Raw genomic sequence first — 21352 nt, forward strand, 5'->3', positions numbered from 1 at the left:
GTTCCTTGGAGGAAAAAAGGCGGAATATAAATGTAATAAATAAAACAAATAAATTAGCGGCCGCCATCCTGCAGCAGTGCAAGTGCAGGGTTTTCCAGAAAACAGCAGCAACCCGGCGCTGTTAAGGCAACCCTCAGGTGGGCAAAGTAGGATGAAACACAAGAGCAATAATTTAGTCAGAACAGTTAATTAATAGCTGTTGTTTTATAATTGCAGCTTTAAAAAACAGCAACTCCTTTAAGGACATCTTTATTGTGCACCATAAGAAAGTGAACACTGGAGGCAGAAGATGAGCATATTAATAAACATTTTTTTATCCACCCACCACAGCCAAGTAGCACAAAGCATTCCATGAACTATGCAAAAATGACATGAAATGTAGATGTTAACGCTACTTCAGACGTAATTTGTAAAGCACTCCTGAATAAACAACTCTGATGTTTTCCTACCAGAAACATTTCTACCCACACATAATGCTTTACACAGTCCTTGGGGATCATAGGGAAGTGACTAAATGTTGCTTCACGTTTTGGCAGGCCTATCCTCTCTCTCCATAATTGCTTGGAGGATTAAAAACAAGGAAAGTGGCAAATATTCATCATATGTACACACTTTTGTTGCTTAGAGTGTCATTAAAGAAAATATAGAACAAAAATTTGGAGCGTGTACATCACTATGTTAAATTGTGGCAATGGCAGAACAGCAGTGATACTGTATAGATGCTAGGTTCACCCCACAGGGGTTACCAACAGCTCAAGCAAAATGTGACTTCTGAAGGCACCGAAATGCTGCAGAACTGGTGGAACATCCTCCATCTTGTTTTCAGTGATGATTGTTGTCTACTTTTCTAAGTCCCATCAGGCAAGTCTTCTATTCTCTACAAACAACAGGATTACAACATTATAAGAACTGATCTTACAACCCTCTCAAGCTTACAAAAATATCACACAAAAATGCAACTTTCCTCTGAGTTTTGAATCCTTTTCCTTTAAAACCAGTAAATGTAATTTTTAAAAATTAAAAATGCAATGCTAATGTTTAAATGTTTGGCAATACATGCTGTTCCATTCCTACTACTTTCCTATGTACTATAATTTCAACTCCATTTTATGGACTTTCACTTACAAAACAGGGAGCTTAGAATTAAAGATACCAGTTGATAGCTCACTAGGACAATTCCAAGCATTATTATTTATTTATTTATTTATTTATTTATATAGCACCATCAATGTACATGGTGCTGTACAGAGTAAAACAGTAAATAGCAAGACTCTGCCGCATAGGTTTACAATCTAATAAAATCATAGTAAAACAATAAGGAGGGGAAGAGAATGCCAACAGGCACAGGGTAGGGTAAGCAGGCACAGGGTAGGGTAAAACTAACAGTATAAAGTCTGCACAACATCAAGTTTTAAAAGCTTTAGGAAAAATAAAAGTTTTTAGTTGAGCTTTAAAAGCTGCGATTGAACTTGTAGTTCTCAAATGTTCTGGAAGAGCGTTCCAGGCGTAAGGGGCAGCAGAAGAAAATGGACGGAGCCGAGCAAGGGAAGTAGAGGCCCTTGGGCAGGCGAGAAACATGGCATCAGAGGAGCGAAGAGCACGAGCGGGGCAATAGTGTGAGATGAGAGAGGAGAGATAGGAAGGAGCTAGACCGTGAAAAGCTTTGAAGGTTAACAGGAGAAGTTTATATTGGATTCTGAAGTGAATTGGAAGCCAATGAAGAGATTTCAGTAGCGGAGTAACATGGTCAAGCGGCGAGCCAAGAAGATGATCTTTGCGGCAGAGTGGTGAACAGAAACCAACGGACTGATGTGAGAAGAAGGAAGGCCAGAGCATGATCTTGAATGAAGCAGCGGCTACCAAATCAATGCATTACAAACCAGGGAAGCATCTCCCTGTATCAAGAAAGGTCTCCTATCCTTTTAAAAGCTCCAGATGAACAAGAGGCAATCTCCCCAAAGTTATAGGATCAAAAACCTGTGTAAAAGGGGTGGAGTTGCCTGGAGGCACATACCAATAGCCAAGTCCAGTCTTGGGAGTATGCTAAAGGATAACTTTGCTATTGCACTTTGGCAGTTATCAAGAGGATGCCAAGTCCTTTAAGAGAAAGAGGGACAAAAGCTCTGCCCTTTCTAGAAGCAAGATTTCCTTTGTTAAAACAGCCATGCTTTGGTTCAGTATTGACGGAGGAGATTTTCAATATGACAGGGTGACCATATTTGGGAAACCAAAAAAGAGGACACCTAGTGTGTGTGTAGGGAAGCAGCTTTCTGAGTCCTGCAGAAAGTACGTTATTCCCCCGCCACCTTAAAGAACCTGATTGGACTGGAGGAGGGGAAAGGATTTCATTCTGCACCACCACCATCCACTCCAATTGGGGCCTTTTCTATAATGTCCACGAATGACCCACTTTCCCCTTTAAGACCTCAATTGGAGCTCGGGGTGGGGGAATGATGTGCCTCAAGAAAGCATGTCATTCCCTCCTGCCATGCTAATGGCAGCCTTAAAGGGGAAGGTGTGTCATTCCAGGACATTGTTGAAAATTATAGAAAATCCCCCCTGACACCGTGAAAAGAACAAAAACCAGGACAAATCCGGGGAAATCCTGACAGTTGGTCACCCTACAATATGATATGATCTTTAAATGTGATTAAAATGGCTGAATCAATGGAGGCACTAGAAAAAAAAATATTTAAGAGGACAAAGTATTTTCTGAGGAGGAAAGCTATGTCTTGTATGCAGGAGTTACTGCAGACATAGCACACTGCACATTAAAATAGCTGTATAAATAATGAAGAAATGACATTACCTCAGTGAAGGGCGACTCTTCGGATATTAAATGACTGAAGTGGTTGGCCTCTTTTTTGCCTCCGTCTGAGGCCCTGCCTATATGCCTTCAGCAAAACCCACGCTTTCTTTGCAGCAGGGTGGTTGCGGCTAATCCTGATGCAGACGTAGGGCATAGGGTTTCTAGCAGCCATTGGCATGCCCCCTGCCCTCTGCCCAGATGGACAGCAACCAATCAAGGGATGGCATCAGCCCAGGGAACACCTCCGACATGACTTTAGAGTGAGGATAGGGGGCGGATGCGCTGTACTTGCCTTGCTCTGGGGCGGGGGGGAGTCAGGGCAAGTTCCTGATTTTTTTAAGTTGCAACTTTGCGGGAAAGCCCTGCAATGGCCGAGAGGTGGCTGGTGCATTGTGTAACCGATGCAGTGCCACCACACACCCACGACAGGGCTTTCAGACTCCTGAGATTCAAAGATATTTAGAGCCAAATCATATAACCATCTAGATACAGGAAGACCATGGGAACACATCTCTATAGTGAGTTCCATGTCCCGGTGAGCTACCTGCGTGCCGCCCTATCAATAGGCTGGGATAAATTTTCAGTATGAATTGAACAACATCATTCCCCACCACACAAGCTACCACACATGGCATTTTCAATTACTTTTCATCACAGGAAGCAGGTACCCAATGGTCATATGAATATTAGTCCTTTACTTGGAAGTAAGGTCAGGACTGACTGAAAATTTCCATACAAAAGATATACCAAGTGTACACATATTTTCAGTTGTATGAATTCACGCATTTACGAACTGTCTTGCACCGTAACTTTTTCTTTGTCATTTAAAATGGATGCCTTATTAACTTGAATTTCCTGTCCCATCATAAACAGTGCATTACTGGGCACTGAGGAAAAACATTCACATCTCCTTTTGAGATATAGCTGAATTGATTCAGAAGTCTCTCAGAACTTTTTGTGTTTGTTTGACCAGAATGAAAGCAGATGTTCAAAGTGGGCACAGTTGTTCAAAATGTCGAATAGTAGGTGTTACCCTCCAAGATGGCATCCTGTACATTTTTACTAATTTGCCACTTAAGATATACTGTTCATCGACTCAAGACTATGAGACTACCTTTTGCATCAGTCCAAATAAAGCAAACAAGCAAGTCAAGATGATGAAGGGGAAAGGGTTGAAGGGGGGGGGGGGTAGCAGATGAAGTCAAGCTGGACTGCTGAAGCAAATAAAACACAATACCAAATTAGTATTTGGCGAAGTGGTTGTCTCATTGTTAAGATATTTCCTTTTAATATGTTTTCAGAAACTGGTGGTAGCTATTAAATAGCACAGAAAGATTGCCAGTTCTGATTTCAGGAAGGAAACCCCCACCCAGTTCCTCTCTGAGTAATTCACGTTTTGCCCATGATGCTTTCAAAACCAGCTTGAGGTAGAATTCAGCAAGGGGTAAGGAGCCTAGTGAGAGCATTTTCAAACAAATTCCACATATGACAGTCAAGATGTCCAGCATTCTGAATCAGATAATTAGAAGAGGCAGGCCCCAGAGTTCAAACATTACGTCTATGGGATTGGATGATATATATTAAAGTATTCCCATATACCTTTGCAGTTCCAATACGTTTAGATCAGAAGAGCTTAGAATGCTCTCCTTCTTTTTAAAATAAATTTAAACCTAAATAGGAATCGATCCCATTTTAATTTAAAGCAGTTTTATTCAATTTGAAGTAGTACAAATAAATTCACATTCAACTGGTATATTGAGAACTACCTTGATAGTTCTTGTGATTTGAGTCCCTTTTGGGGCCTCTTCCCATACAATAGTTTAAGCCTGTACAAGTTACAGGTTTTGTGCGTACAAAATTGTACCCCACAGAAGGGCAAACGGTCGCGCATGCCATAGGGACCTGGAGGCAACCATGGTTCTCTACAGTACATTTTGCCTGTGAGGATGTGGTGAAAGAATTGTGTGTATCTATCCACCTCAGAGAATCAGCCATGAACTCCTTGCTTGTGAGAAGTGCTGTTTGTTCCCCTCCTCCCCACCCCTTGAATGAAATAGATTGAGGTTACAGCACTTGTTTATTGTGGGAAAGCCCTTGCCAAAAGAAACCCTTATGTTTCTGAAAACAGGAGGTGAAGATACAGCAAGGGCATGACCCATTGGGTTGCCAGATTCAAAGCCTGAGAACATTCATGTGCCTTTAAATCTCCCAAGGTAGCAAATGAGAAGACAGCTGTAGCATCTCCTGCCTCTTCCCTCCCTGACCCATGGTCCATCCTCCTCTGCAACTTGCTATAATTGATCTGGGTCCAGGTAGGCCACACAGCAAGCAGGGGAGGAGGATGGGGAGAACAGGCAGGAGGACCTGGGGCTGCCTAATTTTTTGTTGCATCAGATGAGTTAAAGGTATATATAATGGTTCTCTGGTTTTGAATATGGGCTTGTCTATACACTCTATATAACCTTTCGTGGCTGCACAGTTATGCCTCTTTGTTTATATGATGCAGCCACCAACTCGCAGCTACATTGTGCTATTCCCGGTGAAAATGTGTTTCCAATGTGTTGTTTCACCGCAACTTTTTAATTTGCTCCGATGACACTATGGACACTATGGTAGTTAGGGGCGGATCCCAATGCAGAGTAGATGTGGGAATGTAGGGCGGGGGGCAGGCTTAAAAAGCCTAGTAATGGCCACCATGACAATATTAAAGTATGGGGAATGAAAATAAGGGCAGTTCTGATGAATATTGCATAAATTCAATGAACTGTAGAAGCGCATCTGTGCTGCTACAGGCTTTCAAAGTTGTGCGCAGTTACTAGAAAACCACAACAATAAAAAAGGTTTACGTGGTTTTTGGTGCCCCAATATTTACTGCCCATTCCCACAAACTGACAATGGCGCTGCAGTTTTTCCTGCCTGGATAGCCTGTGCTCACTCCTGCCTATTGCTGCTGCGAGGTTTGGGAGAAATGAGTAGGCAAAGCGTCATCGTATAGATGGCCCTCCTATCAACCCTATTGGCCAAGCCAAAGTTAAACCTGTATAAGTTTCTCTGAATTCAATGGAAGAGAGCTAAGCATGTGCTTAAGCTTTCCACTGAATCCAAAAGTCCTTTGTAGCCCAATCCTAAACATGCTTACTCAGAAGTAAGTATATCGGAATTCATTTGGACTCACTTAAATTCATGTATACTTAGGATTGCAACATTTAAAATGTTTAAATTTGATTCAGTCATACTCTGCAGTGTGTTTAAAAAGAAAAACCATCCTTTTATTATTTTTTTTAGAATCTGACCAAATACTAGGTACAAGTTTATAATGGCACCAAATTCTTATGGTGATGATTGTAAATAATAAATATGTATTATATAAACTTATTGGCAATGTACCCCCTTTTGTCATCAGTCAGTATTTCAAAAGAAATGTGCAGATTGCATTTGCTCTAAAGAGTGTGATGATCCATTTTCTGTGTCCAGAGAAACATAGATGTCTCCCCATCCCTGTGATTTCGTTTTGGTAATGGTGCCTTAATGCCCTAGGGAATGAAGACATTTACTTAACTAGAGGTGAACAACAGCCTCATCTCTTTGACAAAGATTCCCAATAGAATTTGGGAAGACCTGGTACAGGTGTTATATGAGCTTTCTATGAACCAATCATGGAATCCTTAAATGTGGAAGAAACCACTGCTCCTGGTTCGTGTCTTGAGGCAAAATACTTTAGACGAGCACCTGTCCATGTTTCTGTTTAAAGCCTTCCGGAAAGTAGATTCTAAAAACTTCCTCAAAAGTTCACTCCACCATGGTTCAACTTGTACTTCTAGAAATACTCGTAATGATCAACCTAAATATATCTTGGCTTGATTCAGAGTTCACAGGACACCTCTGTTAGAGGTGGGAAGGGAAACATTTTTGCAGATTGCTCCTCTCCATAAAAAGGTGTTCTGGAGCGTTGGAACAACTTCTGCAACATTGTGCATGTATGTTGGTGTGTGTGTGTGGGGTGATACAGGGAGCTGGAGGGGAAATGGGGAACTGGAAAAAAACCATCTGTTCTTTTTCCTCCAGTGGAAGCCTCCACTGGATCTCTGTCCTTTCTGCAAATAGATCTAGCCTCTTGTAATTTCCTCTCATGGCTTTGTATCCTATTCTCAAAGAATATTGTGGACATCTGGTTTCTCTGTTTTTTCTACCATACTTCTAAAAGTTCTGAAAATCATCAGTGTTGGGCATGTTTTCACAGATATAAATGCACAAACAGGATATATACCAGAGATTAGAGAGTCATTCCCAAGTATGGGGTACATTTATTAGATTTACTAGATCTTTCTTCATATTTCTCTCTGTGTGGGGGCAACATCCAGCCCACACACACATGCACAAAAACATCTAATTACAGCCACATAAAAACTTGACTCCAGAAGCATGCTACCTAGGAACATAGGAAGCTGCTTAGACTGAGACTATTGGGCCATCTACCACAATATCGCCGACACTGACTGGCAGCAATAGCTCCCCAGGGTTTCAGGCAGGAGTTTCACAGCCCTACCTGGAGATGCTGGGGATAGAAACTGGGACCTTCTGCATGTGCTCTACCACTGAGCCAGGTCCCCTCCCCTAAAAGCATCTCCTCTCCCATCTGTCCTTTCAAATAGGGTGTTGTCACACACACAAAGAAAAAGGGATCTTGCACCATCCATTTCTAACCCACTCTTAGATATATAAGATGTGAGTCGTTTAGGGAGTTTTAATTTAAACAGAATGTTGAGTTATGCATGAGAAGCCATAGGAAGCTAGTGCAAACGTGGAAGTATTTGGTTGAGTCTTTTTTTTTATCCCGCTGAGAAATATTTTTTCTAAAGGAGGAAAGAATGAATAGAATAGTTCTCCTAAGCCTTAGGTTCTTTAGAGAGCAAAGATCAGTCACTCCTGTTCATTTATGCATCGCTCACACAAACACTGGCCAAAAAGTTGCTTTAGAGTAATGCTTTAGAAAAAAGAGGTTACTTTGCTCTTTTATATTACTGGAACAGCACTGGGAAGCAAAGAGAGAGGGAAAGGTTAGAAATTCAGAGCACTGCAGAACTATTGCCAGAGGAAAGGTAAGCATTAAGAAATGATCTTCTTCCACACAATAAGAAGCTGGTGTGAAGATGCAATTATTGCATACACATGCAAACACACACGCCAACAAACCCATAACTAGCCATGGTGCTGCCTCCCCCAAGACAGTTTAGGAAGCCGCCTTGGCCAAAGGCCCAGAGAAACCTGGAACTGGCTCTGTTCTTGGTGGCTTTCCCATTGCTGTTGAACTCCTTCCCCTTTGGAAACCAGCCAAAGCCTAAATCTGAGCATCTTTTCAAAATTTGTAAAATGCCTTTATTTGGGCTGGTTTTGGGGTGATCAGTCTTTCTAAGAGTGAACTACACAGTCGGACCCAAGGCAACATAGACACACATGCTAATCTAAAATGAACAGTGATGAGGTAACTACTGCTCGTCCATTAAGGGAGGTCTGTTTATTCTAACAGACTTGGTGACCTTCGGTCTGTGCCAATCGGATGTAAACAATACAAAGAGTTTCTTGCTAGACCCATGAGGATATGAATGTTGACTGACTAACAAGAACGGCTTGTCTGTGTATGCGTGCAAGCATTTTATGTTACCGGTGGTTGCAAACGATGCTACTGTGTGATCACTTACTTATACACGTATTCCTCGTATTTCTCTTTGTTGAAAATAAAAGCTCAAAAGTCAGAGCTTATTCATAAGAACCTAAAAACGTAAGTGCCATGCTGGATGTGACCAAGGGTCCATCTATGGGTCCATGGTTTAATTTGTTTTTAACTGTGCTTATTTATTGTTTTATACTGTATGCTTTTATCTGTACGCCGCCCTGAGATCTTAATGATATAGGGCGGGATACAAATGTTTTAAAGAAATAAATAAATCTAGTCCAGCACTCTGTTCACACAGTGGCCAACCAGCCGACGGCCAGGGACCAACAAAGCAGGACATGGTACAACAGCACCCTCCCACCCATGTTCCCCAGCAACTAGTGCACACAGGCTTACTGCCTCGAATACTGGAGATAGCATACAACCATCAGGGCTAGTAGCCATTGATAGCCTTTGCCTCCAGGAATTTATCCAACCCCCTTTTAAAGCCATCCAAATTGGTGGCCATCACTACATCTTGTAGTAGTGAGTTCCATAATTTAACTGTGCGCTGTGTGAAGAAGTACTTCCTTTTATTTGTCCTGGTTCTCCCACCAATCAGCTTCATGGGATGACCCCGGGTTCTAGAATTTTGAGAGAGGGAGAAAAATGTCTCCCTATCCACATTCTCCATACCATGCATCATTTTGTACACCTCTATCATGTCTATTCACATGACTACTGGGCATATCATAGGCAAAAGGAAAACATTTGAAAATGCTACATGTGGCAGGATACATCCTATGGCTAGCCAGTTATGTGCAAGTGCTACCAGGCACAAAATACAACTTTTAATATCTGTGGAGTTTGCTCTAGACACCTCCTTGCTTATCCTCCCTCCTGACAATGCCAAAAGGTTAGCTATTTACATGGATGCATCGCAGCCTGCCACAGCAAAGAGCACACTTGGAGCATTTGTCATGGCATGTCAAAAAAAGGCACACAATAGGCAGGTCATGGTATGGGCACTGCAATGTGCTGATTTCCCCCTGGGCTGTTTTTATATTCATAACTGGCACAGGGATGACACACCAGGTGGGGTAGGGGAAAGCCAAAAGATCCATCTCAATACATTGTTTCTGCTGTTGCAGATTTTCAGGCCTATTGAACACACAGTTGCTGCTGGAAGCCATGATGGATTCCATACTGCAATCGAGCAATAATTTAAGGATTTCTAAAGCTGTTTTAAAGCCATGCATGACTAATACTGTCAAGAAAAATGTTCTGATTTCCCCGTGCTAGACGTGCTTGTAAACAGACCCCCGTGCATCTGTGTCGTTTGGGTTAAGTCAGGAGGATGGCGTTGTCATCTAAAGCACCCAGGAACTACAGTGAGTGAGGAATCATGAACACAGAACACAGAATAAATGCTTTGTATAGAAAAGCTCTCTCCCCCTCCCACTCTGCAGCCCACAGCATACTTCCCAAATCTGCTCTATAACCTGATTAGTGGGGTTGCAGTGAAGAAGAAAGCAAGGTGAAGTCCCATTGTGACATTAGAGTTGACCCATACATTGCGAAAAATACATAATGAAGTGCAACATGCTACAGAAGGCATTTCATAATAAAAGACAGGTATTTTGGCTTCTGCTCTGACAACCAAAATATTTTCTTAAGCCTATCTCCCAATTTTTACAGCTCAAATTAAATGCATACTTACAGAATGCCTGTGTTCCCCAGCATCTGAAAATTAGAAAATACAGTTTAGAAACTAACACAGAAGTCATTAAAATTGTAACTTAAATGTTTTACTTCACATGTTCTCAGGATTTCACAGGTACACTTGCAATACATTTAACTCAGAGGTCAAGGTAAATCCATTTAATTTTTAATTAAATGGATTTAATAAAATAAAATAAAATAAAATAAAATAAAATAAAAGGATTTAAATAAAAATCCATTTAATTTTTAAGATGTAAGAGAAGCAAAGACTTCATTGCTTTCACAACTCTATGGCATTTCTTTTTTGGTAGCACAGCACAATAATTTTTGGATAATTTAGGAAACTTCTGATTCAGGTTACAATTTGAATGATTTTTGCCGCAATCCTGTGCAAACCTCCCAAGGAATCTGTCCCAGTAAACAAAGTGGGACTTACTTTCAAGTACATAGGATTAAAATGTCAAATCTATTAGAATGCTTCATATACCTGCCCACTTTGTAGCTTTTGCACAGGAAGCAGAAGAAGAAATGGGCAAGTAATATGATTCTTTCCCCCAAGGACAGGTGTTATTTTGGTAAGCAACAGTGATCCTGGCTATATCTTGATAGTACTAATAACAGTGGGAAAACTTGAGAGAAGCTGACTGACAAAAGCAGACATGTAAGATTTCTATGACAGGTGCATTTGCTAGATGCAAAACCTATGGAAATCTCTCCAGGCAATAGGCAGAAGTGTACACTGCAGCACCTAATCTGACATCCTGGATGATGCAAGCAGGACCAAGCTAAACAGCTTCATCCTAGAGCATCTCTACATTAAGGGAAATCACGTTGCTTACTCGGGGCTTTTGTTTTCCCATTCTTTGGTGTGATTGTTATGGGCTGCATTAAACAGCTGGAGAGGGGCGAACACGTGCTTTGAATTGAATGCTTACCATCCCTTCACTACCATTGAGACAGCACAATCTGGTGATGGAAGATTCCACTTTTCCCCTGGCTATTACCACTTTAAATGTGGGTCTTTTCATTCTGGGATTTCCAGGGGATACCATGGGAGACATCCTGGTCATTCACAACATCATGTAATGAACCCGAAAACTTCCATTAGTGGCCAATCATGAGCATACAATAAATCACTCGTTTAGAGGAGCCCCTAGTCACTAAAACCAAGGATTCCCTTTACCATGCAGGGTCCTCCTACTTTTCAGGGTGTATGAACACTACCTATCCAAAACTGGTTCAGCGGGAAAGGAGCTCTCTTTCCCTAGGGAATCCAGGGAACTGTATTTAAATCTAAAATTCTCTAACACAATGTTCATCACCCTCATCAAACCATAGTTGTCAGGGTTATTTGAGGAAAGCCATGACAGACATGACCTTATCATTAATTCATACTGACTCATTATTTTCTTTTGTATTCACTTTACCCATTTATCCTGCTGATATACTCAATTAAAACAATTATAATTCTAAATGAATAAATACTATATAGCTAATACAGGTTTTTACTATAGATATACCCTCATACTCTCCGCAGCTCTCTCTCTGTCAAAAGAGAGAAACACACAACAACTCTTGCACAAATTTCTTATTGTGCACATAAGTGCTCTGCTCTACACCTTGAAGTAGGAGAATTAATGTGTCTGCTTTGGCACAGGAGTACTTCCTAAAGTTAGAGCAAAGAGTCAGAGATTGATCATGATCCCTGATTCCAGTCCTAGGCTTTGGTCTCTTCATGTAAAGCTAGCAGAAGGGGAAAGGTGGAGAATTTGACTCAACTCCTTTCTCTAGACTGACAGGATCAAGATAAAATATGCACCGCATTTGCACTTGTTGAAGTAGATATAATTCAAAACAGTAATTCGCTTCACCAACAGTGAGATCAAAGAAGACATTTTAAATCTGAAATAAATTATTAAGCCTCATGTAGTATGCTAGGTATTGTACTATCAGGAAGGAGGAAATTATAAATTTTGTATATTTACAAAGCTTCAATTGAACGGATGTTTGTTAAATATACCCCAGCCAGGGAATGGGGAAACTAGAGAAAACCAACGGATATCCCATGTCTTTGTCACCCTAAATCAAAAGTCTAGGTGGCCAGAAATGTTTTATGACTAAGACTAGTCTGATTTTTATCTGTAATGTATCCTTTAGATTTTTCAGACATTGATAAAGTGATACAGCTTAACCTCCAAAATTTAGCTTAAAAGAAAACAAAGACACACTTTACACGGTCACTATTATTTCAAGGACATTGCAAATTATTTGGCAGATTCCCTAACTGGACTAGATGGACCCTTGGACTGATCCAGCATGGCTCTTTTGAAAAAGGAGATATATATTGCAAACATACAAGGTGGATAATATACGACTCCCTAACATGCGTCCAGTATATACTTGCAAAAGTGCCTTCTTCACGAGGCATATGTGGTTCAATTGTGGTGTGAAAAGTCAGTGCAGGCCTGCTTTACTCATTACACACTTCCTACATGGGAGGCAGTTCAGCACAAGGAATTAGAAGACAACCCACGTGTACTTCAGCATATGTGAATTATAACAACTGGCAACTGCTTAACAGCTGTGTGCATGCTGCATGTACATGCAATAACGTATAACCACCACACATGTGGTGATTATACATAGTGCTAGGCATTTCAATGCAGTCTTTTTTTCTGTTTCTTTTTTTACATGCCCCACTTGCTGAAAGTTTGGAAAAGTTTAATCAAACAGCTCTCAGAGAACAGGTTTATAAAATTTGTATTTGCATTTATTTAAAAATATTTATATCTTTTAGCAGAGATCATAAGGCAGATTTTTTTTTTTAAGTGAATACCCTGTAAACCGCCCAGAGAGCCCCGGCTATGGGAGCGGTATATAAGTGAAATAAATAAATACCCCAAAAGTTAAAGTTACATAGCATGTGTGTGTATAAATGGAACTGACATGAAACATGTCATGGTTCAACACAAGGTGGTCAATTGGATTAGTGTTACTCACATGAATAAAGCATCATAAATGTTTGACACTGTTAATTTTTAGTAGCAATAAAGTGTTTTTACAGATAGTTGGAGAACCCTCTGGAGCAGATTGGGGGGGACACATGGGAGCAGATTGGGGGGGACACATGGGAGCAGATGGGGGGACACATGGGAGTGGGTGCAGGAGGGAGGAGGGCAAGGGAGATGTTTGATTGTGCAAAGAGAGCTCCACTCATGTGTCTAACTGAGGAAAACATTTTTTTTTACCTTAACAAAAAGAAGACTTAGGGCCTTGCTAGACCTACCAGATAATCCAGTCGGGAGTCGGGGCGAGGCCGCGCTGCAGCTAGTGCGCCCCGTCGCCCCTAGCTAGCCGTAAACACGCGACGGGGCAAGGGAAAGCCCCGTCGCGTGCTCCAGTTGTTTGCGTCTTAAAGGGCCATGTGCGCAGGACCGCACCCACGGAAAGGGTAAGCTATTTTTTTTTAAAAAATAAAGAGTTCCCCTCTCCCCGATTTCCCCCCACACACACGATGTCTGATGCCCCCCCTGCCCGCTCGCTCGCCCGTCCTCCCTCCATCCGCCATGCCTGTCCCCCGTCCCCATTCTTCTTCCCCCGTCCGCCATGCCCGTGCCCCATCCCCATTCTTCTCCCCCCTGTCCGCCATGGCTGTCCCCATCCCCGTTCTTCTTCCCCCCGTCTGCCATGCCCATCCCCCGTCCCCGTTCTTCTTCCCCCCGTCCGCCTTGGCTGTCCCCTGTCCCCGTTCATCTTCCCCTGTCCCCGTCCACCATGGCTGTCCCCGTTCTTCTTCCCCCCCATCTCTCCTGCCGGGTCCATTCTTTCCCCTGGGCCCCTGTGATTCCCCCCCTGGCCCGATGGGCACAGCGCTCCTATGGAATGCTGTGGCCAGTCCGTGGCTTCTCCCAGCTACTCGCGAGCAAGCGAGCAGCCGGGAAAAGCCACAGACCCTGCTAGACCTTCCGCAGCCCTGGCCTCAGGCCAGGGCTGCAGAAAAGCCGGGCCATAAGCGGATCCGCTTATCCCGGTTCAAGGGAGGACTTAGCCCGGCCTGACCCCGGGATTCCCTGTGCGTCATCTGGATGCACAGGAGAGAGACCGGGCTAACTCCTCATCTAGCAACGGCCTTAGACTTAGATAACAAATCTGGGCAAAAGATTCTGAATAGTATGGAGTTGCAATGGGGGGGGGGGGGAGTAAAATGTCCAATTATTTTGCAACTGCAATCTAAATATATTTATAGATGAGATAACCTTTGGAATAGCATATGAGAAATATAGAGCATTTCTAAAATCCCACATCCTTACCAGGGCTTCTGCTTCCAGTTTCCTTGCAGGAGTTGTATATATTATCCACCTTATTTGTATGTTTGCAACATTGACTCCTTTCCATGTGGTTTTTTTCTTTCTGGGCAAGTTCTATAAGTTTCATTATACAGCCACTAGATGGTGCTGTGATATAATGCAGTTTCAGAAATTCACTGGACATTTCTCACACCTTGAAGTCTCTTGTTGCATTTAACCTGCTATAATGGCCAGAAAAGACAGGAGGGGCCCTGGAGATTGATGACGTTGAGTAAAGGACCCACAAAAAGATGTGAGCGACCAACCATAAGTGTACAATAAAAGCCTCGTGTAGTAATGCTCATAGAGGCTCTTGCAAACTTTGAATCTAAGAGGCGATATGGAAAAGGGAACAGAATAAGCATGAGGTATTGACCATGGACCTCTTTTTGTGAAAATGTATTCCATGCTTTTATGGACCACCCATTCTTCCTGGTTTGTACAATGTGTCCAAACTAAGCTGCATTAAAAACAACAACCTTATTAAACTCCAAACTAGGAGAGATACCCTACTCTGGCACTTCATTAGAAAGGATCTCTCGACGCAAGAAGAGGATACTTTAGAGATTTAATGTCACCACCCTGGAAGCAGGGAACTGAGTAAAGCAGATTTCCTGAGGCACAAAACCACTTCTAATAACTTATTATGAAGTGTGAAGCACAGCAAGGATTTTTCTCATACTTCTCTCCGCTTGATAATATTTGTTTTTCCACAGCATATTGTGGGTGGCAATGGGATCCTGAGCGTTTCCTGTCTCGACACTGAAACTGCCTCCCAGCAACTGAGTCATTTTTCCAGTGAAAGCACCCGCAGATTAGGTTTTGATTAGAACAATTAGAAGTTGCCATGTTACCCAGTTGCAGCAAAGTGTCTTGTTATCATGCCTTAAAGACTAACAAATTCATTATAGCATGTTGTTTAAACAGGGTCAGTATGTTGAAATGTTCTACCAATCTCTGGATATTGCTATTAGCTTACCCATGCCAGGGTATTTGTAGTTGCCCGTCAGCAGGAAACAAATCCTTAAGGAGGCCCATCTGGACCAGTGCAGACAGGCAGCAGTGGCCCCAGAGTTCTGGCTTTTGCCTGAAGTTGCAATGTGTGGACAGTGGGCCAGTTTCCCATACCCCATACTGCCTGGGGAAAGCAGTGGAAGCAGAACACCTGAGTCTAGATGTGTTCACTAAAAGGCCTCCATCAATATACAGAGAGACAAAAAGCTCCATCACACCAGGGGTTAACCTTTGTGTTTTCGTTCCTCAGTTACTTCATCTTTTCAAGAAGAGGAAGTACACAACGAGCACGAGGCCCATTGAGTCTGCTGCTCTAATGGCACTGCTTCTCCTGCACACAGCAGGAGAGAGCAGCAATTCCGTGTTTAAAAAAACATCGGCCTTAAAGAGGGTTTTTTTTGTCACGCAAGGAAGGCCAGAAGGGGCGGAAGGCATGCAGGAGGCAGACAACGTCATGTGAGGCACCTGAGAAAACTCTGTGAGTGCCCAGTAACGAGGGTGCAATAAAACACTTGTCGGATGGCGCTTAAAGTCTGGCACATTGCATTAATGGAAAAATGAACAAAAGCAGTTACGCATAATAGGTCCGAGCAATGTAAGGATAATTTTTACAAAATATGACAGGGTTTTATATGTTATGCCAATATTAATAAAGATATCACCTGCCCTCCATCAACAAGTGAAGTTCATATATGGGAGGAAGTGATTCCTAAGTTCAATGAGGAATGGAGGGGGAGGGATGTTCCATTTCCCACAGCCCTGGAGCAGCCTTCAGAAGGGAAAGAGGGATATTGTCTCCTGTTGCTTATGGATGGACCATTCAATGTCAGGGCTACACATGCAACCTTTCTTTCTCTCTCTCTCTCTCTCTCTCTCTCTCACACACACACACACACACACACCTTGGGGCTTCTCTAAACAAGCAATTTATTGCACTCTCATGATAGGCCACATATGAATGTTTGTGGGTCTTTTACTCGTCATTGTCAACGACCAGGATGTCTCCAGCGCTATCCCTTGGAAATTCCACTATGAAAAGAACTAATTTTAAAGTGGCAACATCATGAAAAACATGGATCTTCCACCACTAGATGATGCTGTCTCAATGAAACTGAATGTAGGGGAATTATTCAATTCAAACAACATGATAGCCCCTCTTCGCCTGTATAATGCAGCCCATAACAATTGCGCTAAAAAGCAGGAAGCACAAACGCCCTGGGTAAGCAACACAATTTCCCCTTAATGTAAAGGTGCCCACTGTCATCAGGTGCAGCTCCTTTCTCCATAGGAATTCATGACAGCCATACTTGTAGAGGGGGGGGGGGAATCAAGGCATACAATTGGAGAGTGGGAACAAAACTTGTTCCCTGTGCAGGGTGCTCCCATAAGAACCAACACTGTTCCTATCCTATCTGCACAACTTTGCTGCTCTGGATTGTGTTTTTCAGTTACACTAAAGCATGACTGCACTTTATTACAGATGCAGTGTGAGGCACCCGGCTCATAAAGCCAGGAGGTTTGGCCGCCCTTCATTTTTGTTGCATCCCTCTTCTTTATGGGTTCCACGGCCAGCTGGGTGTATATGCTTCGATATAAATGCTATCAAGAATCATCTCCATCAACAAAGTCAATATGGTTACGTTTTAATAAGTCATGTAATAAGCCTCCAAAATGACTTTGCTGTTATGTGATGGCCTGCTTATCTATTTGAAACACTTTTCCTGTGTATCACTCAGGAAACGCAGACGCAATTAGAACAATACACTGTTATTACATGTCCAAAAATAACTAAAGCTGCAGCCGAGTATGTGCAGAAGAGAAGGTGGAATGCAAGATTAAGGGGTGGCTGCTTATTGTCAGTCTAATCCAGTCCACACTTTTAATCGAATCTCATTCACTGGACTTCCTGCCCTGCAAAAAAAAAAGTATCGATTGAAAAGGATTTTGAATGCTCGATGCCCTTCTCAAACACATTGGAGCTGATAAAGTAGGCAGTTCAGTTACTAAAAGTTTCTATAATATAAGCTTCTCTTAAGGAGATTTATTGCAGAAAATAGAGCAATTCTTTCTTCATCAACTAAATGGGGAACAAAAGAGAAAGATGTTTATCAAGGTAATTTAAATCTTGTGATTATTTATTTTGTTTATTTCCTGTACTTCTAGGATATATATATATATATATATATATATATATATATATATATATAAAATCAAAGTGGCTTACAAAAAACAAAAAAATCAATAATTTGTTAGTGCAGTTTCAGTAGAGCTACACTAACAATTCAATATTATTTAAAGTAGTCACAAAAATTTATTTCAAGATCCAGATGCGATGCAAAACATCCAGATGAAATGTCAATTATGTCATTATCATACAGCTAGAGATTACATTCCCACATATTAAAACCTAAAAATTGAGAGGTGTGCTTGCTTGCTAAGGATTAGATAAGATCTCTGAAATCTGAAGTTTAGTTCTTCAAAACTTTGTGAGAATTTTAGTTCTTTTGCAGCTCAGATAGCTGCTTCTTCACACACACAAAACAGCAAACATTTTCATCTTCCCCAACCTGGTGCCCTCTAGATGCATTGGGCTACATCTTCCAGCACTGTTATGCTGGATGGAGGATGATGGGGGTTGTAGTCTAAGACATCTAGAGGGCACCAGGTTGGGAAAGGTGGGTTAGTCCTTTTGTTGGAATCCAGCATGAGTAAGAAATGTTACCCAAAGTGGAGCGATGAATGCAAAGGGGAAGGACTGTGTAGACAGAGGGAGTACCCCCTCTGGCAAGTACCCCACCCCCAAATAGTCAACCATGGAGTTGACTATTAACACATGGTTGACTAATGTGTTGTCTGAACATGACCATTGTTTATGTTTTCTTCTTCAAAAACAAAACAAATCAGAATTTAGATACAAAAATCCCCCATGGATACCTCCTTTATGTGTTTGATGCTTTCACTTCCTTCCTTACCATTAATTGGTTTTCTGATTTCAGTATAAACTGTCTCATTCTTGTTTGTTACAGGAGCTAGAAAACATATTAGTATGGAATCAATTACTTTGAGGGGGCAGGAGGGGTATATTTTGAAATTCTCTTTAAATCAACAGACTACACTGACATTTCAGAAGAAACAGGCACATAAATAACAATACCTGCAAATTGGGAAAATGTCTTTACCATCTGTATAATGTTTCTCCATAACTAAACTGAAATTTAGCTTTCTGATTTAAAAAAAATGTGCTTGAAGCATGCCTCAGTAATGCTTCTACTATTTAGCTCATCCTTTTAAGGCTGTATATAACCTAAAGTTAGTATATGCTGTAAGCATCTCTAAAAATAGCCCCTAATGTAGGAGTAGGCAACTCCCATTATTCCTCACCAGAGACTATGCTGACTAGGGCTGACAAGGACAAAACATCTGGAAGGCCACAAGTTGCCCGCTTTTGTGGCTTGGATGTGTGGAGAGGAAAGTGTGTGTGTGTGTGTGTGAGAGAGAGAGAGAGAGAGAGAGAGATCTTGAGGAGAAGCCCTGTTAGAAATGTTATAAAGAGATGTTGACAAATAAAGTAGTTGACAAATAAAAATATATGTTATTTTCATACACTGGGGGCTTCTCTACACCAGCAGGACTTCTGCTTCAAAATTCTTTGTGGGATTAAGATTGGCTCCTTTACATGTGCTTTTTTCAGGGATTTCATTTCTCTGCAAGTTCTTTATGTTTCATTATACAGCCACTAGATGGCACTGTGGTATAGCTGTGACATAGCAGAATTGTACAATACACAGAGCCATTGGAGAGCCTTGCAGAAAAAATAGTGCATTTTCTCCGTTAAGAAAAAAAGCTGGGATAAAGATTATGAAGCACAGAAGAAGCCCTGAGGGTTGACAACATCGTGCAAATTTCCATGAGTGACCAATCACAAGTGCATGAGAAAAGCCTCATGTAGAGAAGCTCTTTATCACTGTCTTTCTGAAAATAATCTGCCTGGCTGAGCTGCTGGAGAAAGCCACAGGGCCATATAACATGCTTTACAAAATAGGGTTTTGCTGATGCTCTGGTGTACTACTTCAAGATTTTTTAACATACACATACAATTAAACACACACTTGTACTAAACAATTCTAAATATGGCTCACACATTTCTTATGTTTACCAGCATATCTCTTCTTGAACTAAGTCTGACAATATTAGTGATTTTGGTCTCTATGGCTGTCTAGGATAAAATAAGACAGGATTTCCATCTATATTTTCCAACTTTTTCCTCCTGATGGTTTGTTGTGGATGTCTTTTCTAACAAGTAACATTCTTGACCCAGGCAATTAATCCCTTGCCAAGCCCTTCTTCTGCTCAAAATATCAACTGGGTAATACTGAGATGGTCTATTTCCTTTTCATCCCACTCACAAATCCCACATGAAATGACACCAGACACAAGCTCATGTTACCAAGTAAAACTATTCAATGGCCATTAATAAATTCATATTGTGGGGGGAGACTATTATCAAGTTAGTCCATTCCTTAATGCCATCTTTGTAGGTATTTTTAAAAAAAGGTAACAAGAGACTTGTTATTTAAATTGCTCCATTGATAGCCTGTAAAACAACTGGAACTTTACACTCAGCCTGGAAGTGAGACATTCAGGCTAGTTTTATTGAAAAAGGAAATATGCTGGCATGATAGCTTGGAGGATCTTTAACCTTGTAAGGCTTTATGTTTAAAATATCTGATGAGATCATCACATCCCCTTGTAGTGCACTGGAGGTTCAGCATGGGTGTGGCTACAGGTCCTTTATAGGCCCGGAGCGCTCACAGATAATGACTGGGCACAATCCCACCTAAGTCATTCACAACTAAGGCTGCCAGCCTATGATTTCAATTTGTTTAGGTGCATCTAACTCTGCCAGGATCAGGGGATGTGGGGAGAGAAATAGCGAGACTGGGAGGGAGAGGGAAATAGCAAGTCAAGAGGTAGAGGGGAGAGAAAGAACAAGGCTAGAGACTAGAAAGGGAGAAAAAGAAGATTGCTAACATTTCCCAAGAATTTTCTTAAAAATATATTTTTTAAAAAGGGCAGGGAGGGGAGAGCTTCAGGGGCACCATTGGGGGTTCTCACTGGGGATCCCTGTCTTATACACTCATGTTTTTGCAACCAACATACTGCAAATTCATCTTTAGGGAGGGCAGTCGATATATCGGGGCTGGGAGCAGTATCACATAGCCTCATGTCCTTTCCAGACATGACTATATGCAGGTAGCCATTATGTCTCAAATGAGTGGATACAGAGGGGGTATATTAATGAATAAACAATCTAGACGGAACACCTGCTAGTCCTTGGAGCAGAGGCTGTGTTTCTTCCTGTTTACTAGTGTTGGAATGGCAGCTTTAGGCCTATTCCTGCCCTTTCTGAAATGAGTTGGGGAGGCCCACTGCTATTCCTGTTGCACCACTGCATGAGCCAGCTCTGTAATTACCTCTCTTATGGTCATGAACCGACACTTCCACTTCAGTATATTCCACCGAAGAATTCTCAGGGTCAGGATCTGCCCCCAAAAGAGCAAAACAGGTGTTCCTTTGAATAGGACTCTGAACCTACTAAGGGATTGGTTTTTGCTATCAGTGCAGTAAAGTAGTCACACTCCCACAGGCTTTAATGATGACAAAACCAAGGGATGTTTTTGTCACATTTAGGAGTTGATTCCTAAATTAGAGTCTCCCTCCACCCGTTTCATAACGAGACCAGCAAACTTCCCCCACCTCCTGCCAGCGATCAAGAAAGTTGGAAAAACCAGTAAGGACTGGCTTCCC

The 21352-nt window shown here is 41.8% G+C and overlaps 1 protein-coding gene across 5 annotated transcripts in view; it reads right to left on the reverse strand.

Moving 5' to 3' along the window:
- Window positions 1–233: 233 nt before the first annotated feature.
- The window catches only part of PECAM1 (platelet and endothelial cell adhesion molecule 1), a 51561-nt gene continuing 30442 nt past the window's right edge, over window positions 234–21352 (reverse strand). For 2 of the 5 annotated variants that reach the window (XM_063120004.1, XM_063120002.1), the window contains exons 13-16: window positions 21019–21087; window positions 18479–18573; window positions 10183–10205; window positions 234–877 (exon numbers count right to left, since the gene is read on the reverse strand). In XM_063120004.1, coding sequence (XP_062976074.1) covers window positions 871–877; window positions 10183–10205; window positions 18479–18573; window positions 21019–21087 — 194 coding nt within the window. In that variant the 3' untranslated portion in view covers window positions 234–870. The remainder of the gene's footprint in view (window positions 878–10182; window positions 10206–18478; window positions 18574–21018; window positions 21088–21352) is intronic. The other 3 variants (XM_063120003.1, XM_063120005.1, XM_063120006.1) reach the window with 3 other exon arrangements.

This window comes from Elgaria multicarinata, chromosome 3, assembly GCF_023053635.1.
Source record: "Elgaria multicarinata webbii isolate HBS135686 ecotype San Diego chromosome 3, rElgMul1.1.pri, whole genome shotgun sequence".
Lineage (NCBI taxonomy): Eukaryota > Metazoa > Chordata > Lepidosauria > Squamata > Anguidae > Elgaria > Elgaria multicarinata.